Genomic DNA, 25034 nt, shown 5'->3' with positions numbered 1-25034 from the left:
CTGCCAGTCTTATTATACATCTGCCTTGTGTGCCATTTGTCCAGATGTGTCCAGACACCTGAACAGTCAGTCACTGGAAGCATATTCAGGCTTGTATTGAAGACAACTTTACAGATGCAGTGTAGACAACTATCATAGGACTACCAGTCCTTAAAATAAAGGTTCTAAAGGTATGTTGCTGATCAACAATGAAGCGAAGAAGAAAATAGACATGATTTTTTGCAGTAGATATTCTATCTCATCAGGGTCCCTGGAGCTTCAAACTTAGAACATGTTTACATATAAAAGAAACCGTGTGTGACATTTGCAGAACTTATTTTTCTTGTACGTTACCTTTAAGACAAAGCAGTGATCTGTAGGTGCCTTATATTTCACTTTGTGTTGAGAACCATAATAAACGTTCATATTCTCAAACTGAATGAAGCATGCCAGATCCCGTGATGTCTACAAATGAAAACCAAGCACATCATTGTTAGAACAAACTGGATTTTGATGTGAAACTCATTAATAGGACTTTTTTCAAATGCATGAATGCCAATGCTTTTTATTTTTTTTAACTGTCATGAAGTTGACTGAAGAAAGATGAATTTTAAGTGTGTGCATTCTTTAACAATTGGAAGAGGGTCAATACAATTAGGAACAATATATAACATGGTGCAACATTCTCCTGTTGTTCTGGTTTTGCTGTGCTTTATTGCTTTGTGTGGAGATTTTGGCTTATGGCTAATAAGACCAAACAGAACACCATAGTGTTCTCTCTTTCTCTCTCTCATCAGGAAATACGGACACTTTTCATCTGTTTTGCTTTGAATTTTCTCAGATTTCCTTTTCTGTTTATCATAATATTTGTTTGTTCACAATATGTTGCTAAAGTAACAAGGTTTCTGTTGCTGGCACACTTCTCAGTGCAGAATTCTGCATCCAAAGCATAACTTTTGCAATCCTTTGAGTGGAAATGCAAAAATGGCTGTGTCACATGGTCACTATTGGTTAAACTGAGAAATCAGGAAATTGTGAAAAAAAGAAAAAAAAAAAACAAATCACAAACCCTCTCTATAGTTATGCGTATGATGGTTCTTCTATGTTGTTCTTATTCTTAACTGATACTTTCATTACAATACGCCCTTGAGTTGGGTTTATTTACATATTGAGTTCGCAAGTAAGGTTTGTGGGGAAAGGAAAACGCTCCATGCTGTATGTAGACAGGGCTTCTCTCTCTCCCCTATCTCCCCTGAAGCTGATGTCAGGGATTTTGTCATTGACTGTGTGGATGTAGGATTTTCCAACACTGTAATTTCCTTAACGTGCTCAAACCTATGCAGTAAAATGAGTTGTTCCTTTATGAACCAGGTAATGGCAATTAAGACCAATATGAACACGGTTGTTATTTTCTTCTAAGTAAGGAACAAATTTTTATGCAAGGGACAAAGGCACGTATTGCTAGTATTTCTGCAATGTTAACATGACAAAGCAACACAATTAACATAAACAAATTTAAAATTTTTATCTGCAATTCTGATTCTGTTGTTTCGTGACCCTGTCCATTAACAGCATGTTTTTGAATAGCATAAAAGTAGAGTAATGCTGAAGAAAGAAATTAAGACAGCAGTGCTGACTGGTGCCTGGTTTGTTAACAAAATACCCCAAACAACAAAAGACACCAGACACGTGTGTAAAATTATCTGAACCTGTTCCTGTATTTTCCCATTTGCAATGTGTTTTACAGCCAACACAAAGTACCAAAAGTATGCCACACTTCTTTGTTTTTTTCTAACAAGTGAAAATACAATTACACGGTGAATTTCAAAACAGCTGCAGCAGCTGAAGATACTATTGTCCGCCAACTGTTTGTTTCTGTACCTCAATGAAAGGATCACTCTACCCACAACTGAATGACTTCAGCAAGGTGCATGTGCACTCTTCATACCACCCTGATGTAGGATGAACTCTCATAATTTAAGGGCTTTGACTGAAGAGCTCTACTGAATTCTGCTGCAGTGCTTTAAGATGTTTAGCACCCTCATCGCACCCTGCTCATCTGCTATAGATTACTGTCTCCACAAAAGATGTGTGCCTGAGCCTCCTAACCTGAATTAGTCTCGTAACTAACTTGGATCACCATTAAACACAGATTTGAGCTGAGACTTGACTTTCTCTGGAATGGCTGAGGCATGAACATATGCATCCTTTTGTGTAAGGCTGTAAACAGTTGATTGTGGTACCATTTTAAAGAGCTGTGACTGTCTCCTAAAGAACTAGATTCAAGGTCCTCAATCTCTGTGAGCAGCTGAGTTGGTAATATAGGGAGTTTGAAGCAGTCCCACAGTTCCTTAAAATAGCTCAGTTATAGGCAGGGTGGTACACAGGCTGTAACAACTAACAGGCAATAAAGTGTTAAACAGCTGTTACAAGGTGACTGCATGGCTCTGTCCCAAGCCTATGTTTGCAGCCTACCACCTGAAAGAAGAAAGCACTTTCCTCATTTGCACTATGATGTAAAGTCACTGAAATGGGCATCACTGGATGATATAAAAAGGCTGGCTAACTATCAGTATATGCTTGCCCTGCTTTGGCACTGTGCTACTGGCCATCATTGGAGGCAGGCTACAAGGAAATGTCCAAGATGGACTTTTCATTTGACTATTCTTACATTCTTTCCACCTTAAGTGCCTTCTAAATAGCATTCTAGTTCCTAATTGATAGGATATTGTGTGTGTGCAACATGACTTGAGGACTGAAAGCTGTTATCTCATGGTCAGGTAAAGTCAAAATAAATTGCTGTGAAAGCAGCAAGGTAATCTAGGTCTGTGTTTTGCTGAGATTTGGTTATAAACACAGGTCACTGGAGCAGCAGCACAGCATTCCTTTACAAGCTATCTTTTTTTTTTTTCCTTTGTAATTTAGTCAGGGAATAGCAGAACAGTTAAGTTTCACAGCACAAATCATAACAGTAAAGCTCCATCAGCAGCACCAGAATTTTCAAATATGAAGCATTAACAGAGCTGTAATTGGTAACAGAAGTGCTTTTCAGAACACAAAAACCCATAAAATACCACCAGTCCCAGAAGCCACTATTCTACCTCATCACTGTGGAAATGAGAAGCCAGCCACCCTTTTGTGCAACGTGCCCAGGACCCCTTTGCTTCTCCAGTGCTGGCAATTCAGACTCTTTAAATATTCTGCAATACTAAATGTCACTGCATTTGATTCAGTCAGGTGGATGCTTCTGTCTCACTTCTTGCTACACAAAGGGGTATCTTAAAAAGCCTTAAAAGGCACAATGCATTCTCTAGGTAAAGATCACTGTAGGGAAAAACGTGTAGCATTTCTGCATGCTAGTTACTGGCACAGAAAGTCAGTATCAAACAAAGTAAAATTCCACCTTTTTTGTGATAAGAAATTAGTTTGAGAACTTTTAAAATATTCTTCCACAGGGAACCCATATAACAGTGAAGCATCTTGGCAGCATAACACCAGCTGAAGGGTGCTGTGCTGTTTTTCTTTCCCCTACTGACTTCCAGAGAAATACTATTTCATTAATGCTTTTATCTATCCATAGAAATCAAAAGGAGAGAAACGTGACAGGATTCAGTGACTGCATTCTAATATTTGCACAAGTGGTGTAGTCAAAGTTAAACCAAAAAAACCCTGACCCTCTCAGATGCACCAGACAGTGCTCTTAAAATGTCACCTTGGGAGTTCTTCACTTTCACCTCCATGAATTGTTTTACTGCTAAAAGGATTATTTGGCTTCCTGACCTTGGTTTTTCCTTTGGGTACATAATAAATTCCAGAAGCTCGTAGAAGAAAATAACGCCTCTTCCAGGACTTTTTTCCATCTTCTTTTAAGTAAAGGGCCCCTTCAAGCTCTGGCACAATGACAGATGTCCCACAGAAGCTTTCCTGTGCAACAAGAATAATAATACACAAAATAAATTGATTTAGGCACAATCCTATTAATAAATAGCAGAAAAAAGCTCCCTTAAAAAATAAAGACATTTCCTGTGACAGTGAACATATGAACATGGGGAATGCAGCTACCAGGGAGATGAACACCTTAGACAGGCAAAGGAAACTTTTCCAAGCTAATGGGGCAACTCAGCCATGCAAGTTGGGTGCTCACACTGGAAAAGAAGGCTTGCAAAAACTCCGTTCTCTAAAGGGTCAAGCAAAAACCTACAAAAGGTTTTAACTAGACATAGATGTGCTCAGTGAAGGCAATAAAACAGAATGGTTGGTACTGCTGCTGTCAGTTTTTCTCTATTGCTGTATTTATAGGTTCTGTAGAGAGAATCTTTAGAACCTGCTTAGAGTTCTAAAAACACCTAAAGAAAAAAATACCCCTCAATCTCTGCTTTCACTTTGAAATACACGCTAGCATTTACAACACTGTTTAAACAAATATACTGCATTGTTTGGTTGAAGGACCTACTGTTAGGTAATTTTTAATGCCAACACAATTATCACTTAATGTTTTAATTTAGAATTTACTAGGACTTCTGCTAGTTGATATCTGGTGCCTTCATAAGATGCACTAATTTTGAAATGGGAATACTCAGTCACCTGAGAACAGCATTTCCTTTGTGAACTTTTACCAAAGTCAAAATGCTTGCCAGGAGAACTGTGATAATCTTTTCTTTCATATAGCTCTGGATTTTTCTCAAACATACAACTGAAGTAAAACTTCAGCAGGAAAGGCAAGAGGCTAAACAGACTTTCTGGAAAAGTGCAAAGGTTCTTTTTCTGTTGTAGTACAGCTAATAATTTGCAGTAGTGAGAAGTACATCTACTTCTAACACAAAAGATAATTGTTTGCTACTGATCAGCCTTACTAACAATATAAAGTCACAAGGGCTGGCCTAAGGGTGTGGCACAGCTGTTTCTTTTTTTTGTATTTGTATAACATGTTATCATGGCATTACTCTTCACAGAAACACTAAGTGAAAATGTTTCATGGCATTGGGGTCTATAACAACAAAATAATTCTCCATCATTTAATTTTGCTGGTAGGGGATACAATCTGCATTTTTAATGGGGAGCAGCAGATGCAGAGGAAAATCCACATATTAAACCTTAGACACAAAGACACCAACCATCACAGAATTTCCTGTTGTTACACATTTGCCCACAAAGAACTAAAGGCAGTTGTTGCAGAGCAGATGCAGATGGTGGCAGAGTTTTGGTGACATTTGCATCATCAAGCTAGAAAGTTGGCTTACCTCCAGCAAAGCCTCTTTGTTTTTATCATTCATTTCTTTGCTTTCATTCTTCCCTTTGCTTGCCAGGTAGAAATTCTGATTAAGACACAAACAAAATTGATGTTCATTATAAAGACAGCAACACAAGTAACTAGATCGCTACAAACCCATTCAACAGTTACTCAGTCTTTCATTATTGAATACCCAAGCCAGCACATATAAGAGGCAGATGCTTATGGACTCTTCTTACAGAAAACTTCAATCACAGCTGCCAGCTCATGAGTTTTAATTCTTCATTTTGAATATAATTAAAAAGTAATACAAAATTACTTTTACCTATATATATACAGCCTCCCAAAATTTTAAAAACACTGGCTTATGTTTTTGGCTGTTTTTCTAGATCAATAGATTTGATTTTATCATTCCAATTTTCACGGCTTCCTGTATTATTACAGGCAGTAGAGAACATAACATTTTATTGCATGCTGATATACGATGAATACAATGCAGTATCAAAAGGCTACAAAGCATTTTTCCTAAAAACCCAATTTGGTAATTTGCATACTTCACATCTAGCACTCTGGATATAACTCAGCCCTTAATTTTTAATCAAAGTGCTTATATGCCAAAGCCTTTATCCAAAGTTACTACTTCCTACTTTTAAACCCCTGCTCATGCTCTGCAAAGTATTTGTATGCAGTGAGGAAGGTATTAAAAGATCTAGAAGAAATCAGAAGAAATTATCACCATGATATCTTGGCACATGTGCTCCAGCCTACTGAAACAAAAGCCTGTACTTTGAAATCACCTTCCGCTTTTGCGACAGAGGTCTGTGAAGCTGCAGCCGCCCTCAGAGAACCCAGTGCCTGTCTGCCCCTGCAGACAAGGAAGTACACCACCTCATGCACACAGTTACCAGTAAAAATAAATTCACCCACTGTTAAAACAGCAAAAACAATTTTGCATCCATCTGCATTGTACATACAGATGGACAAAATGACAGCACTTGGACATATGTGCAAATTCAGGCAGTGGGAAGGTAGCTCAGGAGCATGCTAGGACTTGTGTGCTGGCGCATGTGCAGTGGCTTTGCTCAACAGCAAGCACGGCCAGATAGCAGAGCCAGGCTGTCTGCAGACAGTAAGGCAGCTGGGCATGAAGGAAGCACGTAGATCAAGGAGCTATGCCATGCATCAAGTAGCATTTGGATCCATGGGCTTGAGACCAGAATGATAACACTCAAAGTTCTCGTGTTTTATCATTTTCTAAACAAAAGTACGTGCAGAAGAGGAGCTTGGATGTGAAAAATACCTGATGCATGGACAGTCTTAATGATTTCCCTGGAATTAGTCAAAAAGCCAAGTTTGTAGAACAAAGGGCATAAACCAAATACCATCGTTTAGGAAATACACAATATAATAAAAGCCCGACAAATTTTGAAAGCCATCTACTTAAAAATTACTCCTAATGCTGTAATTCTTCAGCAATTCAGTAAGAAGAAAATGAAGAGTTTATCTGACTTTTCATCTCTCTCTGTTTTTCATGTCTCAAGACTATGAGAATGTGGCAACATATTTACATGCCTTGAACTCCACAAGGACTAAACTGCAGCACAAATGCAAACATTACCAAAAGACAAATGAGAAGTGTGTAAATGAAGGAACATGCTGTTGCTACAGTATAAGAAAGAAACAAACAAGCAGCAAATCTGCCCTGCCAGCATACCATGTTTACAGCAATGAGGTTTATCTGAAGTGAAACCCTGCTCTTCCACACAACCACATCTTTTTCAAGCAATACTGTGAACAGCTGTCTGCCAGAACGCGAGCCTCATAGCAGACAGTTTTTGGAGGGGCACGAGGAGTGGAAGGGGAAGCGGTGTGGATGAGCTCAAAAACAGTTCTTTAAAAACTGCTTTCTTAAAAGTTCACATTAAGTCAGACAGGGGACATCAGAAACACAGCCACCTGCAACTTGGCCTGTGCTGATGCCATGTCTGTGGTATGAACATAAAGAAACTTCAATATTCAATACAACAGACAGTTATGCTAGGAAACACAGCAATGCTCTCTAGGATATGCAGCAGCACATAGCTGGCTCCAGACTGCCTGAGCACATTTTTAGTCCATGGATGAAGGCAAGCAAACACTAAGGACCACAGCTTCGTGACTACATCTGAAGAGTGTATTCACAGTGGAAAAAACCCAAACCAGCTCAAAACAAAACCCACTTAAAAGTGTGTTCTCAGTAGAACCTGTACAGCGATGCCTGCCTATGCAGTCCAAAACCATAGGCCTGAGTGGCACTGCTCCATTCATCCCACTGGAAAAAAAGATACTGTTCTGAGCAGCTGCAGCCAAGTCCTCTGTACACGTGCAACAGGCTCTTCTTGACCGGGAGTGCTATCACAGCACTGCTGGCTTGATGTTGGCACACCCACTCTTGCATTGATGAAGGTATGAAGAGAAACCTCAGAGGGCACTGTTAGGCTGGGTTGGGCCTCCAGACTTTGGGATGGATTTGGAAAGTAGAGGGACATGTAAACTGTAAGCCGCCGCCTTCTACAGGTCATTATGAAGACATAGTACAATCCTTAAACTACACAATGAAGATCTATCAAGGTAAGTACACCTTATCACTGTCTCAGTAAGGCTTGGCTCATCAGCTTTACTACCAGTGGGGAGTGCATTCATCTGGCTCAGTCAGCCTTCAGTGCACTGATAAGAAAACAAAGCTTCTCTGATTACAACTGATTCACATTTAGGCATCTGGCATTTATTTAGCAGAAACACAAACCACCCTGTACTGACATAATCAACAGCAAAGACAGAAAGTTTGTAATGATATCCATGCTGGATCTCTAACAATGCAGCTTTTTCATTAGGGAAAGAGGGCTCTGTCACCTAAACCAATATTACACAGATGTACACTGTCATCTTTCACCTGTCGACACAGATTTCATTTATTACTGATTACCTTCTTTATGTCTCTGCCCTGAAATCTGGAAGTACATGGTACTTATTATTTGTCAGTGGCTAAAAACCTGGGGAGCAGACTGTACACTGTACTTGTTTTATCACTGTGTGGTCTCCTATTTTTGATCAGAAGCATTCATCCTATAGGAGGCAAACCACATGTGTCCACAAGAGGTCATTCCAAGTCCAGTAGTCAAAGGTCATGATAAAAGGCTAGCTCTTTCCCGTCTGAGGACACCACTGGGAAACGCATGTTTGGTTTGGGATGTCAGGTCATTAATGGGACAATATGTGGCTAAAGGGCAGCTCTCTGCATATGTCTACAGATTTGAGAATTAATTATTTTTTATGTTCAAAAGACGATGTCTTTCTCTTGATAGAGAGCTGAGCTTACTTAACAGGATGGATTCATCCTCTTGGGCTGATAACATAATAAAGCAAACATAAAGGGTTGTTTTAACAAACAAAACAAAGTATGCTGGTACACTTTGTCATTGGGTTTGCTTTGTTTGCACTGTTTGGGTTATTTACTGCAGAGACAAACAGACAAGCGTTTTTGCAGAATCATCCCCTGTGTCTACATACCCCAGACCAGCTGAAGCTGACACAAAGCCAGTTGCTCTCCCATGCCACTCTGCCTGACTCAGACTAATGCAGAGCTAACAGTGGCAGTTTTGACATGTCCTGCTAGCCAGGTACAATATCCTTAAGAGACATTATGCTAGCATTTCCCCCTGTGCTTATGCAGGACAGTGGCAAAACTAGCTGATGATCCCTCTGTGGCTTTACATCAGCAGGAAATTCCATATGCATAAAAGAAAATCCTGTAAAGATTTTATAGCCACCTTAGGTTAATTTTGTGCTTTGTACTGTAAAGTACCACTAGTCTATGCATACAACCTTCGTACTTAGGGATACAGCCATCTCCTTTTGTGTGGAAAGGCAGGTAAAAACATTCAGACATGTTTTTCTCCACTGTATAATGCTCAAACAGTTGAAGACAGAAGGTGTTTTCAATAGTTTCAAAGAACGTCTCTGGTGGCATGTAAGCAAACCAAACTTGGATCACGGTCGAAACAGTAGCCTTAACTACTGCACTGCCAAACTCTCTGATCGGCATTCCATGTCTCTGTATTCGTAAAAAAGAATTTCCTAAATGAAACAGCACCTCTCTCATACCTTTCCTCTTTTTCCATACAGAGCCCCATCCAAGCTGGAATGCAGCAGCTACTTGTCAGTACATAGCAGAAAATAGGTGTTCAAGGCAGCATCCTCCCTCTGCTTCCTCTTCTGCTTAGGTTGTATTTTTGCTTTCAAGCTATTGAAACTTTTTCTAGAAGATCTGCAAGGTCCGCAACAGCACAGATCAGACAGCATGCAGCGAACAAGGCAGCTGTTCCATACTCATTAGTATCTTCCTTATGCGATAAGCTGCCTGTTTATGCTCATCCAAACAGTTCCCAGAATGAGGCAAGAACCGGGCAGCTCTCATCCCATTTCAGCCCACTGCAACTGTGTACTGAATGCCACACAGTTTGTGCAGAAAAAATAGAACAAGGTCATCTCTGCAACCTCTATCATGATGTATCCCCTAAAAAAATGCATATTATAAATATTAAAAGATACCTATAATTGCTCTAAAGATCACAAATATAAATAAATAAAGCTAAAGGCAAAACTCTTTTGAAGCTCCCAAAAAAACTGATTTTCAACTCTGTTTATTTGATTTTATAATGTTTGAAGAAATCACTACAGCTGACTTTTCATGCCTTGAGGAGGATGATCTTCATCATCAAAGAGAGGGGAACATGGAACAAATGAAAGACATACATAAGCTAGGATGCAGCTAACAGCAAAGCACTCAATAGGCTCATTAAAAGTCACCTGCAAAATGGTTCAAATGTGTAAAGACTGTTTCTGTGTTACAGTCCCAAGGCAGAAAAAGAAAAATATTTATTGAAGCAGCATCTTCAACTTGAAACTATACCATGGTCTGAGATACACTGACAGACAAATTAAGATTACTAAACAGTGGGAATACAGTGAAAAACACTTCCCTTTTCTCGCTTCTATTTCTTTGCGCATTTGCCAGCACACTCAATAATGAGGTTCCCTGCCACCCTTCTCTGTTTCCTTCACTAGGTAACAGTGGAGACAAAAGAAAAACCTTGATTCATAAAGGTGGCCAAAGTGGTAAAAAAACAAAAGTATCACCTGGTGGATACTAGCCCAATTTCACTGACTTCAAAATAAATATTCAAGCATGAAACTCACTATAGCTGTCCTGTTATGAAAGACATTACAAATTTTTACTCCACCTCCTTCTCATGCTGTTTAGTACTCTTGCTTTTTGGAAGAAATAAATGTCAATTCAGTGTATGGGTTCTCCACTGGAGGGTACAGCTCTTCCTTTTGGCTTACGTATAAGGGAGCAGAAGCATAAAGTACACACTGTACAGAATTTCATTAATTTTCATAAAAACTGTCCAAAAATAATAAAAACCAAAAAAACCCCACATGCATGTAGCGTCACCTGCACTGTTTGAATTTATTCTGTCTGCTTGTATCAGCAAAAAAGAAACATAGGAAATCAAAATCCATGTAAGCAAAAATCAAATACAGCGTTCTAAGAGCGTGACTAGCATTTACAGTCAGTTTCAATTCAGCTACCCCTTACAAATAACCCTGTTTAAATGAAGCAAAAGCATTTCCTATATTCCTATATTTCTCTTTTAGCTAAGAATTATTGTTTGAGCTCTTTGAAAAGAGGTGTTGAGACCTGACAACCTTTCCTTTCAAGAGTCAAGCACAGCATCACTCAACCACATGACAAAGCATCACCTTTATTTGCGCATATACCAATATGTATTTTTGTTTCACTCATTAGTCATAGACTTGTGATGCTCCATCTCTGTAGATGAGTCACTGATGCCATTCATGGAACAGTCTTTTACTGTGAGTACACTGCAGGGTAAATTATATCACGGTGAGGAAAGGGCAAAAGTGTGCCTGCCTTCATGAAGAGGGGTACACCTGAGGATTTTGCAGATGCTTTTTCTAAAACGTATTCCAAAATACGTTTGGAATGACAATCTTCAAAAAAACCCATTGGCATTAGCTGAGCAGCATGTTGCTAGCACAGACATAGAGGATAAATCCTGCATTTCAAAACCTCAGTTCCTCTTTAGAAAATGAAACACGTTTAGTTAATTGTTGTTTAATCTCTACCAGGTACATAACTAGTTCACAGAAAGAAACAATGAATATTGGCACAGGTCATAGACCTTCTCCAGAGATCCACTTGTTTTAGCAATGCATCTGGACATCTTTATAAGATTTTTTTAAAGCATTTAATTGCATCAAACCTCTGTAATGAAAATTTTGTAACATTAATTCATCTAAGAACCTGGCCACCTTTGCAATTTGCCTCTTTTTTCCAGAAAAATATCTGCAAGTTACAAAGCTGTGAGATCTCCACAGACAGCCTTCAACAGAATGAGCAGTAAATAAGACCAACAAGGAATCCACCTGCTGCTGCATTACCACCACTGGCTGTGTCAAAAAAAACATTATGCAATTTCTGTACTTGCAAAATGAGTTTATGAGGCAACCTTGACTGAGCTAGGAGGAGGAGGCTGAATATACTGAGAATACAGTATCAGAGCACTGGATTTCAGCTTCTCATTGGTCACACCATAATTGCTGCAAGTAATCATACACCCTGCCCCCCACCAACTCAGCATTTTCACTTGTTTTACCTTTTCAGGGACTCACTCCATATCATGTATTTTACCATATTTCATTATCTAGTGTGAGCTCTATTCTCTGCCCAAAAGACAAACCGCCGATATGACTGCACTATTCTGCCTGTCTCACAATGTTTGAATTTACTAAGCCTGACAGACGGTTAGACTTTATTACTGGCAAATATTTCAATAGTGTGATAGCTGCAACTGACCCAGTTTCCTTAGGCTGTTCATTTTAGAGCTTATCAAAGAGGGGCTGAAGCTCAAGGACTGCAGACCTGTCCAGTCCAAGCTCAGCATGTCCTGAGATGGGAGGACAGAGCTACACTCTTATTCTGGTTGTGGTTTAGGTTATGTTTATTTCTAAAGTTCATTGCAATCAAAATGCCCAGAATCTTCATCAAAGAGTTACATCCTATGGGAGGTTCACAGCCTTGCCCAAGTAACACTACTAGTGTACGAATCAAATGTACAATCGAACCTCTGCTGCTAGGTATGTTTATGTGCATTAGAAAGTATGACATCTTGAGCCATCATGTATGTTTTGCTTCCAAACTTGGCTTTGCTGTTTCATATTAAAAATCAACATCAATCCATGTACACTGCAGGGTAAGTTTTCTTTACCTGACTGTGAATACTTGTTATGTCAATAAAAGAAACTTCCTCTCTGCAGGTTTTATTTGAAACACTGGCTCATTCTAAAAAAAAAAAAAAAAAAAAACAAACCAAAAAACTTCCTAATGAGCAGCTTGGTGAGATTTGCTGGCAAATTATGTATTTGACTCATTTTTTTGGCAATGCCGAATTGCTCTTTTTTCTCTTGCTGCCCTCAGGAACAAACCAGATGCTCTGTGAGCTAACAGACCGCTGACAAGGGGAAAAGATCTAGTGCCCCAGAATCCATCAGCTGTATGGGCTAGGGTGTTTGTAAATACAGTTTTGACCACACATCACAAGAAATGAATCATTTGTGTATACACCTATCCTGAATAATTTGACGCAATTCAGTGTGCAGACCCTCTTTTCACAAAGTTAGTGTGCACAAGTTACTGTTCACCCAATTCTTCTCCCCAGTCTAAATGAAATCCAGATAAACTCTCTGTAGTACTCAGCATACTCATTATGAAGTTTGATGTTCACCTAGCAAAAACTGGACCTTCAAGGAAACATTGATTTTCATCAGGAGAAATAGTGGAGAAACTGTAGTAATGACAAAGGCCAGGTTTTTACAGCTGAGCCATCTCACCCCAGTTCTGAGAGCTGTGCCTAACCAACAGCTTGTACCAGTGGAGAACTACATGCTTCATTTTTTACCACTGCAGACGGGACTTTAAAATAGTATCAGAAAAGAACAGAAAGCACTAACTTTCAAATCCTTGCATTCAACATTCTGGGGTTTTTTTTGTTGAAAGTACAAGTTTTGCTTTCTCTAATTCTAAACGGACAGAGTTGAAAGCAAATTAATAATGCAATAGGCAGCATACAAATGAAATGACATAATTTTAGACTCTTATCCAAATACCATGTTAGCTTACCTGGGGATTTTTAAATAAAGCATATTTTTCACTTTTTTCCAAAAACAGAATCTTATTCTCAGTGTCTCGAGTCCAGTCTGATAACACTTCAACAACATTTTCATGGTCTTCAAAAAACCTTTCTGGAGAGACAGAAAAGGTAATGTAAGACACTCAAACTCTCTCTCCCCTCTCCTGAGGCTGCAGAAATTCCTGTGTAAGAATGTAATCATTATCTGGTGTTTGTTCAGAGCCGGACAGTCCAGCACTCTTTTCTACTGCCCAGAAGGCAGCAAAACCACATGAAAATAGTGTCATGCAGAAGGGCAAATCAGCTACAGAAGATGCCTTACGTAGTGCCGGCATGCTCCTGGATTCCTCCTGCAACTCTGTGCTGTTGCCCAAACACTGCAAAGGATGGAAACAGTGAACCACTAAGAGTAGATGGTTACATCCATGTCTCTCAACGCCTTTCTGCTTTTGTTTGCCTTTTTTTTTTTTTTTTTTTTTTTTTTTTTTAAGGTTTGCAGTATGACTGGGGGGGGTTATGTGTTAACTTTGGCTACTGAATTGAAAAAAAAAGTAAAAACTTATTCCCTTGTTGGAATAAGGGAATTGTTGTTCCCTTATTGGAACAAATGAGAAATTGCTTTTTGTCAGCAGAAAGAATTCTATGCACTGAAAATAAAATGTTTTGTTTCAAGCAACTGCATTTAAAAACAGAACTAGCAAAACAGAGGAAATGGGAAGACAGACTGAGAACTGATGTGAAGATACACTGTTTCACCCAGCATCTCTGTAGTTTAAAAACCTCACCAGAGATGTGGGAGACCTAATGTCAGTTCTCTTCCTTCCTGAGCTGATCTGAACCCAGATCCTCCACCCAGGAAAGTCACAGTGTATGCTGAGGTTACATAACTCCAATCTCTTCTGCGTTTTCACTTGTATAAAGTAGCTGAACAGTCACATAAACCCCCTTTGGAAGGAAAAGGAATTGAGCATAATTTGACAGGTGATTTTGGAAGGACCCAAACTGCATTCTTCTACAAATTCAGTACTGGGGCAGGGAGTTCACCCAGCTCTAATTTTCAGTATCATTTTGGCAGTTCCCTGGGAACACCTAGACTCCTATTTCAGTGGTCTGTGGTGATCACATCTTTCAATGGCCCAGACTGGCCTAGTATAAGAGGAGATAACAGAGCATATATTTTGTAGGCTTTCTTTAACGCTCGTTACTTTTGACAAGGGTTCAGTATGTCCCATCAAAACTAAATTTTGTGAATTAATTAAAATCACAAAATGAGATTAGCTTCAGGGCCAGTTCACATGTACACAGCAACTTTTAACACACAAGCAACATAACACTTTTCATTTAGCAACTGATACTTCCGCAATGCACTGGAAATACAAAGCACTATATAAAATCGAAGTAACAGTTTGAAGGGTAAACAGTATCTTATAGTCCAGGATAGCCGTAAAATAATTCTCAGGTCATAACGCTAGTTATTTAACACTAATTTTTGCCACATATAGTTTTGTTTGTTCATTTTCAGTACGAGACTTTTCTTGTATAAAAGGTATGATCTTACCATCCCCAGGATGGTCTTTTTTATAATTATTGTTGTTACAAAAAAAAGTCAAATCTGGATGCCTATTATAAGGCAAATACTCTTTATTACAAAATACATGCTGGTATGTACAACCCAGCATTATATCACCATCTCACTACTGAGATTATCTGTGATATTTAACAAGCAATTAATCTAAAACTGTAGCTTATTTTATTTGCAATGATTGTCTTTCAAAATAACAGTATATATAAGATACTCTGTCAAGGATCTTCTGATATAAAACTAGCTTGGACTTTCAGTTCAGCCTGAAATATTTGCTGCTCAAATTTGCTTCTTAAATTATATGTAATTTTAATCTCTTGAATACTAATTTGGAAAGCAGGCAGAAAGGGAAAGTGCAGGAAAGCCTGTCTTCTAAGTATGCTGATAGTAATAGAGCTATCTAGAACTGCCAAGAAGTATACTCACAAGAATAAAGAATAGTTCATATTGTTTTGATTTTGAACAAAATTAACTGCACGTTGCTGTGCACTGGAAGCAGAAGAAAGAATATGTACCATTCCATCCATATTGAAATTCCCTTCTGCAAACAAAAAGGCTCCATTCCCAGCTGATTTGGACCTGATGATAGACCTCTGCATCAGGAGTTCATAGACTTTCCTTTTTTCCTGAACCAACTACTGATTTATTTCCTTTCCTACTCTTCTTCTGTCCTGACTTCTAAAATAGTTTTTATTCATTACAAGAGTAATTCCTTACAATACCAACACCCTAACCCAAAGCACCTAGCATTAGCTGGGACTGAAGTAACACAAGTAATTTTTACTTAAAAAAAAAAAAAAAAAAATCTAACCATTAACCCCAATGTTTGTAGCATATGATCTCCCTGATGTCTTCAATTTTAATGGTGTGATTGGGAATTCAAAATGTCTATCCAGATTATGAAGAAACACGAGTACATTGTTGTTAATGATTATGGAGATTCAGAAAACAATCTGTTTATATTTATATGCTGTCATCCTAACACTCAGAAATGTTTCTCCAAGTCACACTAGACCAGACGAAGCAACTTGCCAAGACAAGAAAACGCTCTAAAACTATTCAAAGTGACATCTGCGACATTTCTAGGGTCTAATGACATTTCCAGTCTTTTCTTAGTTAAGATAAGCAGGTACAAAAGAATGCAGCAACGTTCCTTCATGTATCATCTTAACGGAGTAGAAAGAACAGATTGGCAGTTAACATCGCCCCCGTTATTACTAGCAGCTCCTTGCTCATGAGCAGTTACGCTTTTTCCAACTGTTTTTACATTTCTTTGTTTTAGTTTAGCGGGATGATTATTCCTGGGGCTCTTTTAAAGTGCAATATCAATACTTAATTTTCTTCATGCATTTTTACATCTCTGCTGGGTGTCTGTAAACTTAGAATGCTAAAGGCTGTTTGACAATTTCCCATTTCTCTAGGTCAAATGTGACCCTGGAAGAAAGTTGTGGCAATTTTCCTTTTCCTTTTGATGTGATTACCTTTGCAGCCTGGACAATAAAAAGATTCTGAAATAACTCACAATTAGAGAATACTCTAATCTTAATCAGGTCTTGAAGCCTTTTTGAAACAAAACTCATTAAGTTGCACCAAACAATACATAAGTTTTGCACAGCTGTTTCCTAGGGACCTGGACGCCAGGTTAGTTACTTCCTAAATCATGAGGTACCACCAGCAGAGCTGCAGCCCCGTCAGAGAGCAATATCCTGTCCACAACTACACTTAAGAAAACAACTATTACAAGTGAAAAGCATTAGAAATTACTAGAACACTTCTCAGTCTTGTTTAATTACAACATTTGTTTGGCCAGTAATGTAACAGCTTGCTGACAGCACTTCAGCATGGCATCCTCTCTTCAAAGGGTAGAGTTGAGTACTGGTGTGTTTGGGTCTGTCACTGCCTTGACAAACATAGTGAAATTCACATGGGCCCTTCATTTTGTGTAAAACAGAATGATGGAAACAGTGGTGGGCAAGGAGCCCTCTGCAGCTCACAGCGTGGACAAATGGAAGACTCACTTCCACAGCAAGAACAGCTCAAGTACATTCCTACAGCATCCCTCAGATTACAGACTGCGATGTTCCAACACCAGTGGACACATGGGCAGGAGAAATGTTATTAATTATCCTTTCAAGATTACCAATAGCACAGGAGGCTCTATATCTATTTGCTATATGCTCTGTCACTACACCACTTACCAATTTGCAGCTCTGGGTACATTTCATACAGACACCAGTCAACGTTGCAGTCGCAATGGGTTTTCTCAAACAGATTGTCTAAAACATCCCGTGTCACCTGACGCTCATCCACCATTAGTGACTTTGTGCTGTTATCGTACATGTGCACCTTGACAACAAGCTGAGTACAGAGTCACAGAAGAGTCAGTTAATTTCAGAAGCAAGTAAAAGGCTAGTCTGAATCTGCTAACATAGATAAGAAAGATTAAGGCTGAAGGTTATTACTGATTCAAAGGCACCCTGTCCCGCAGTGAGCTGAGGGAATAAAACAGCTTGGAAGCTTTCACATTATATTGCCACCAAAATAAAGACCTTTTCTCAAAAAAGGAAATTGAACCTTGTCCTGTGCATGACTTCAGGAAAGATGAAATTGCTATGGAGAAAAAGCAGAAATTAATCTCTTCTCTAAATCTACTAGATGTGCAATTAAGAAAAATGCTTGATAGGGAAACCAAGTACAAAAGGACAGTGTGTCCGTAATGCAAGCTAGAAATATGGAAAGTTTAGTTTTAAATGAGAAAAAGCATGAAAGAATCTAGCCATGTCAACAGACTAACCTGAAATCAGATTGTACTAAGAGGGGCAGCAGTCTAACACCCATCAATAAAGCAAACAGATGACTTACTTATATTGACCAAATTAACCTAAGACACTCATTATTTCTTCTTATTGTGAAGTATTTGTTAAACAAGAAACAGCGTGCACTTTTTTTCAGGGAGGAACAATGCAAGAAAATGCTGAAGTACATAAAATATGATAAAGAACTGCAAATACACAAGGGAAGTACTTAAAATGCTCCATTACTACTGAAAACAGAAGAAAAATTGTCTACAGGATCAGTACATGGAAGCTGGAACTAAACTGGTGAGTTGGGAGGATTTCTCCATATAGTCTTGTTTAAATAGCTCTTTATTTTAAAATGTGTGCATAAGAAGCTTTCGTACTAGAGAGACAATCTCTGTTAAAGAACAGGTAGAAGCAGAGAGTGATGAACCCCAAGAGAAAATCTACACTATCTCTGAAAAGTAAAAGCAAATGTAACAAAAGACATGAACTTGCTTTGATTCCAACCCTTGTTAAGTATCTTCCTCTCTAAAATAAGTAGAGCCATAATGCAGATTATAGAGAAAAAGAAATGGTGTACATACACAATCTACAATACCTCTAGGGAAAAAAGGGTATTTTTGTCTGGTTATAACTGACTGCTCAGAAACATGCATGCAGCTTCCATCTTCACAGAATCACAGAATAGTTGAGGCTGGAAGGCACCTCTGGAGGTCATCTGGTCCAATCCCCTGCCCAAGCAGGGCCACCTAGAGCCCATTGTCCAGGACCCTGTCCAAATGGCTTTTGAGCATCTCCAAGGAGGGAGACTCTACAACCTGCCTGGAAAACCTGTGCCAGTGCTCAGCCACCCTCACAGTGAAAAAGTGTTTCCTGATGTTCAGACAGAATCTTCTGTGTTTCAGTTTGTGTCCATTGCCTCTGGTCCTGTCACTGGGCACCACTGAAAAGGGCCTGGCTCTATCCTCTTTGCACCCTCCCTTCAGCTATTTCTATAGATTGACAAGATTGCAAGGAAAAGAGGGTGACCACTGAGCAGTCATAAGTTTAGTTACAGAGCTTTTCAAAGACAACACTGGCGAAATCCTCCCAACACATTCTCTCAGAAGTTGAACGTAAAGTGTTCTGTGGGCATCATCTCAAGTCTGGATACCCCCAAATTTATTGGAAGCTTCAATTCTTCTTGGAAGCCCTGCAGGCTCTGGTCTCCAGCACTTCCCATCTCCTATTTGAGCACGACTGAAAGGTCATGACTGTTTTTACTTCACATCCATTTTTCAGAGTTACTGAACATCTGCAGCTTCTGTTGAGTTCAGCTGGAACACTAGCTTAGGATGAGTGGGCATAATTACAGGACACACTGCAGCACTGTGCAGACACTGGCTGGAATCTTTCCAATTTGTTGGTCTAAAATAATTTCTATTAACCTTGTACATTACTACACTGCTGTGAAAAGATTTAGCAAGAAGACCCTCATTAATTAATTGGGATTACCTAAATCCACATCCATTGTAGAAGAAATGTTTAATACTTCTGGAATCAGCACAGCATAAGTAAGCAATATTTTTATGTACATTCCCCTTTTCCTGAAGTAATCTATCAGAACAGTGGGCTTTGCCCCAACATTGGAAGAAACGAGAGGCAGAGCCTTCCAAGTCCTCTTAAAACTGAGTCCCTCAGAGGCAGCATTCTTCCAGAGACTTCTCTTCAGGTGGATGACAAGACATCTCTACAGAATATCTTTAGAAGTTTTAAGTTTTAGTAAGAACTTTATTATTGAGAAGAATGATAATAGATACTTAGCTGGTAGCTCTTATGGTAGCATTTCACTATTTTAAGGCTCACCTTTTTAACTTTGGCTTCCTTCAGTTTCTCCAATGCGAGCTTAATCTTGTCAGCTTTAGCCTGTGCCTCTTGTTCTTCCTGAAAAGACACAAGTTATTTGGTATACTTCTTGTTAAGTAAGGCCAGTAATTTATGTCTACTTGAAAAGAGTTGTTTCTTGTTATTTATATCCAGAACATAAGGCTTGTCATGGGAAACTTCATAGTTACAGGGAATCCCCAGCTTTCCTTGAGCTAATATCCTCCACCCAAAGGTTTGATTTTTACAAGTCCAGCACTTCCTTTTGTTGCCCAGTCATACAGCTGTTACATGTTCTGTTCCTCAAATGTTACAGGAACGCCTGAAAACTGGACTCTTCTGTTTCCATATGGGTTGCAGCTGATACAAAAGAGAAGATGAAGGAAGATGTAGCCTGAATGAATAGCACTGTGGATACAGCCTCTTGGAAGAAAAGTTGCCTCTCAACAGCATTAAGAGAACTAGAGTTTTTAGGATCGTACTGAAAACTTGGCTTGCAATTATAACACTTACAATTTTACACCCCCTGTTAAGTACGTTAATTTACTTGAATTCTTTCACTTGCCACATACGAGCTCTTACTGCACACATACTTACTGAGAGGAACACCTCATTAAATTGGTATCATAGCTTTTTATTCTAGTAATGGGCCTATTCATATTAACATAGACACAGTTAGATAGAGCACTCGAGTTCCTTCCAGATTTTGCTGAATGCCACAGCAGGATTCCTAAAAATCTCAGTATCACCTGGCTCTTCTTTTACAAAGCAGCTGTATCAATATCATGCCTCTCTCTTAATATCAGTGAGGTTTGTGATCCAGGAAGACTCTGGATGCCCAGCTGCTGAGAGTTTTAGGTACATGTACCAGATGCCCATGTCTACTGTTGCCTCTGTGACTGGTGTATAGATTGTGACTGTTTCTTTTTGCCATCTATCTTCCAGTAGTCTCCCCCAGTCACATACAGAGTTGGAAAAGTACATTTTGGGCAGCAAGTAACTGTGGTTCCTGGGGCTGACTTTGACTGTTAGTCCTTCTGGAGGGTTCGGTTTCTTTCCAACTTTCTTTTCCAACTTTAAATCCCTGCTCCCCCTATTGAAAACTGTCTTGTCTTTGCTTTCTCGCCTCTTTGCTGATTTATACTGTCCCTGTTGCTCTCTCTCACTTTTGCGGTTTCCTTTGTTTTAAAGGGCTAGGATTTTGTCCAACAGTACTCACAGGCGCAACCAACTTCCAGTCAATGACTGTGGGAGAAAGTTCCTGCCTGCCCTGTTTCCACACAAGATTTTTCTCTGTATTAACCTTCAGCCTCCATTTTTTACCCTAAAGTTATAATTCTGGTGGTCTTTGTACTGAGAAACCCAGGATGGCTGTAACTCATAGCAAATGCACTTGCAAGAAACTAGGCCTAACTAAGCATTGCCACCACTTCCTTCTTACAGACATACCATAGAATCAAAGCAAAAAAAAAGAGCTAAGAAGGTTATCTTATTCATCCCAAGCTTTGAGGCAGGTTCAACCATAACTAAAGTACTCATGACTGACATCCTCTCACCAAACTAAACATCTTTTGTTTTATCACTGCTTCCCCTGGATACTAGCATCCTTTAGGATGTCAAAAATACAAGGTGAGGTGTGCAACCCGAAAGAGATGGTTTCAGGCATGTTTGTGGTTGTCAAATTCTCCACTATAAATACCAGGCAATCAGTTAAAAAAAGTCTTCTTTCCTCTCCACAGGTATGGAAATTTGCATTGCTACAGCTCAGAGATGCTTAATTTTGAGAATCCAAAAATAGCTTCTGTAGTTGAACAGAAGCTGTTGGACAAAAGTGGCTTTCGCAGTAAGGCTGACTGTTCTACAGAAGGAAGACCACACAGCCTCTCACACTACGGCTTTCCCCTTACCATCTCAAAACACCTCTCTGCAGGAAGCCAGAAAAGCATCTTAACCAAAGTGGTTGAGTGTGGTGTGGGCAGACTTTCTGCTGAAAATTTTACGCAGGTATAACTCAGGCTTCACCTGCATGCGACCCGTGTTGAACAGAGTTCACACACTGTACAAATCTGTGCAACAGAGTTCTCACCCTAGAGCCTTCATGTTTTCATAACCTTTGTCTGTCTTAATGTAGAAAAAGGAAATGATGCAAAGTAAATAACATATCAGATGCAAAATTTTAACACTGTTAAAGAAATGCTTTGACAGGCTAAATGATTTGTTTTCCCACTACAGTATCACCACCATGTCTTCTGGATCTTAAAACAGAAGCATGTAAAAGTCATCCAGATAATGTCATAGAAAACGTAGAAGCCTTATTTAGCTTAAGCACAGTTCTAAAAAGAAACGTCAGAGTTGACGGAAACTTATGAGACAGCTTTATGCTTCCATGAAAGAAAGGCCGTACTTCTTAATTTTGGCACACTTAAAGGTTAGAGAATAGAGTCTTAGTATCACAGGTGCATTGGGAATAATTAACACTACTCTTATTTGACTACAGACAACCAGACATGTTAAACAAAATATCAGCCTTGATTGGCTCAAGAATCATTTACCAAGAATCCTGGCTAACAGGAACATGGATTTTGATGAAACAAAATACATTCCATTTACAGCTGCATTTCATTCTACTGAGCAGAAATGTCATGTCAAAGCAAATACTAACCAAGACAGTAAATACTAATTTGAAATCAGTTCTTTCCATATTCATTTTAAGCGGTTATTACCTCCATCATTCACACTGCAACTTGTGTAATAGCTCTATAGGCAATTTAGTGGACAGTAAGCCACACAATGGTTATGCCATCAGTATTTGAATACAACCTGTATCAGAAATGAGGCAAGGGCTGCGGGAGAAAGCAGAACCAGTGCCTTAATGAGGAAATCAACCACTGCAGACAGATTCCTTAGAAATGCCTATACTTCCTGTTCCCATCCTTCTCTGCCCTCTCCCTCTATCTGGAAACAGACCAGAAAACACTGCTCGAGATTTAACTCAGCACACTATCTCAGAGGAACACTTAATTGAGGGAGACAGAAGTGACTTCCAGCTATGTTTTTGTGTATAGAATTCCAGTCGTGTTTAGCAAGTATATCCTCTTTTCACTCTGAAATCTTGTTTGACCCTCAGGTAGTGCAGGATGTCAGCTAACAGAGAACTGGCTCAGTAGAAGACTCAAGGGAAAGAACTGTGCAGCACTGTTGATTTCAGTGAGCTTTAGATCACAGCATCATAAAAGCGCTGGCTGGAAGAGAGGTCTGGATGTCTGTAGTATGGCTCCCTGCCTAAAGCAGGACTGTCACCAACACTAGATCAGGTCAGCCATGATTTTGCCTGGCAAAGTTTGGAAAAGCTCCAAAGAAAGAGAATCTGTGAATCTCTCTCGGTCTCCTGTTCCCGTGCTACACCACCACCTGAAATGGAAAAAGTTTTTCTAATGTCCTATCCAACACTACAAAGCTACAACATGTAGCTGTTGCCCCTTGTTATATAACCTAACACTACCATGGAAGAATTTGGCTCTACCAGCTTTGTAGCTACCCTTCAGGTATTTTTAGGCTGTCATTAGATCACCCCCCAGACTCCTCTGTCAGACTAAACAAGCCCAGCTCCCTCAGCCTGTCCTTGCTGGCCCCTGATCACTCCATGCCCCTGGCCAGCCCACTGCTGGACACTCTCCAGTACCGCCACATCCAGAACAGGATGCAGCATTCCAGGTGTGGCCTCACCAGTGCCAAGAGAAAGCAATAATGGCTCCCTCTCTCTGCTGGCCATGCTCCTCCCAACACAGGCCAGTTTCCCATACTGATGGGACCTTGCACTCATGGTTCTTATTCAATGTGGCATCCACCAGGATGCCGCCTCCTTTTCAGCAGGGCTGCTGCTCAGCCTGTCGCCTCCCAAACTGTACAAATGCATGGAGTTATTCCACCCCAGGCACAGGGCCTTGTACCTTGCTCGGTTTCTGAGGGTTTTGCTGGTGCAGTCCTTACGCTTCTCAAGGTCCCCCCTGCACTGAAGTTATGCCATTCATCTTTTCAGTCAGTGCCCTTAATTAAAAGTATCTTCAGCACATCTGCAGATTATTTTTTATGTCATCACTCAGGTCACAGATGAAAATGTTAAAGAATACAAGCCTCAGTGTTGATCCCACCTGTTACCAGCAAGCAAACCATCAATTACTAGCCCTTGAATCTGGCAGTTTGGCCAATCTCAGCCCACCTAACCAGCTACTGTTCCAGACCATACTTCCTCACTTCCAAACCAGACTATTTGTACCAGAAGCTTGGTACTTCCTTACAGGTCATGAGTCTAAAACAAGATGGGGACATATTTGTAGGACAATGGACAGAACTTATCTTGACAGCATCTCTTCTATATCAATTACACTAGTTAAATAAAAGACTCCAGCTTCTGAAGCTGTCTAGCTGCTGATTTTGCAAATATTGATATTCCTGTAAGATAGGAAGTTAACTATTATCTTTGAGATACAGAAAAATGGAGAAGTTCCTCCCACATGTTTATGACTTTCACTCTTCAAACAGCACTGAAAGGTCCTATGCACCAAATGAAGCTTTATCCAGTGAATCACTTTTTGTATAATCAGAAAGGTCCTCTTCCTACCAAATTTTCTGTTCCTTTTGCTGAATATGTCTGCTGTATGATGCTAAACACAGGGACAGCAGTGATGTTGAGGTGATTCATAGTCAGTTTGTGTGGACTTTTAAACTGCAATGAATTGCCCATGGTTTTAAGCAAAACTGAGTGGTACAGTTCTACATGGGCTGACAGAGCACTTTTCATGTTCCCTAAAATCTTTCCATTCCCTAAATGTAAACATCTTCTCTTTATCATAGTTACTATGCATATGAATACTGAAAGAGACAGTTTTAGATCTTTCATGATTTCAGATTCATGCTTTTTTGGGCTGCATCACTCTTCTAATGCACGTACTCTCCCCACAGGGCTGTGACAAGGCAGAATTCTTACATTATCTCCCTCTCCACAACCTCATGTCAAAGAAATGAATTTCTAAGGCTTCTACTAGAAATATTGCATTTAATTTCAGTTGTTAAAACAGCTCTGCAAGAAACACAAACAAGGAGGAGGTTGTGTTAAGTATGAAATTTCAGTATACAGGTAAGCCAATTGTTTATAAATATACTGATAACTTTGGCACATCCTCAATAAAGAGCATTTGTCCTATATTGCAGATGGTCTTCATTACTTCCCTTCAAAGACAAGACCAAGAAAAGCAGAGTGATTCTGTGTTGGGATTAGGAGAGGTACTTCTTGCAGACAGTCTCCTAGCAAACATTGAGTTTTA

At 39.5% G+C, this 25034-nt stretch overlaps 1 protein-coding gene across 2 annotated transcripts in view; it reads right to left on the bottom strand.

The window, feature by feature from the left end:
• LOC115339504 (amyloid beta precursor protein binding family B member 1 interacting protein) overlaps nt 1-25034 on the bottom strand; it is a 72336-nt gene that overhangs the window by 24398 nt on the left and 22904 nt on the right. For both annotated transcript variants that reach the window (XM_030009578.2, XM_030009576.2), the window contains exons 5-10: nt 19693-19770; nt 17245-17404; nt 13455-13576; nt 5220-5294; nt 3760-3903; nt 334-444 (exon numbers count right to left, since the gene is read on the bottom strand). In XM_030009578.2, coding sequence (XP_029865438.1) covers nt 334-444; nt 3760-3903; nt 5220-5294; nt 13455-13576; nt 17245-17404; nt 19693-19770 — 690 coding nt within the window. The remainder of the gene's footprint in view (nt 1-333; nt 445-3759; nt 3904-5219; nt 5295-13454; nt 13577-17244; nt 17405-19692; nt 19771-25034) is intronic.

The sequence above is a fragment of the Aquila chrysaetos genome, chromosome 3 (assembly GCF_900496995.4).
Source record: "Aquila chrysaetos chrysaetos chromosome 3, bAquChr1.4, whole genome shotgun sequence".
Taxonomy (NCBI): domain Eukaryota; kingdom Metazoa; phylum Chordata; class Aves; order Accipitriformes; family Accipitridae; genus Aquila; species Aquila chrysaetos.
The sequence above is the reverse complement of the archived record's forward strand: the minus strand, read 5'-3'. Positions and strand labels throughout refer to the sequence as shown.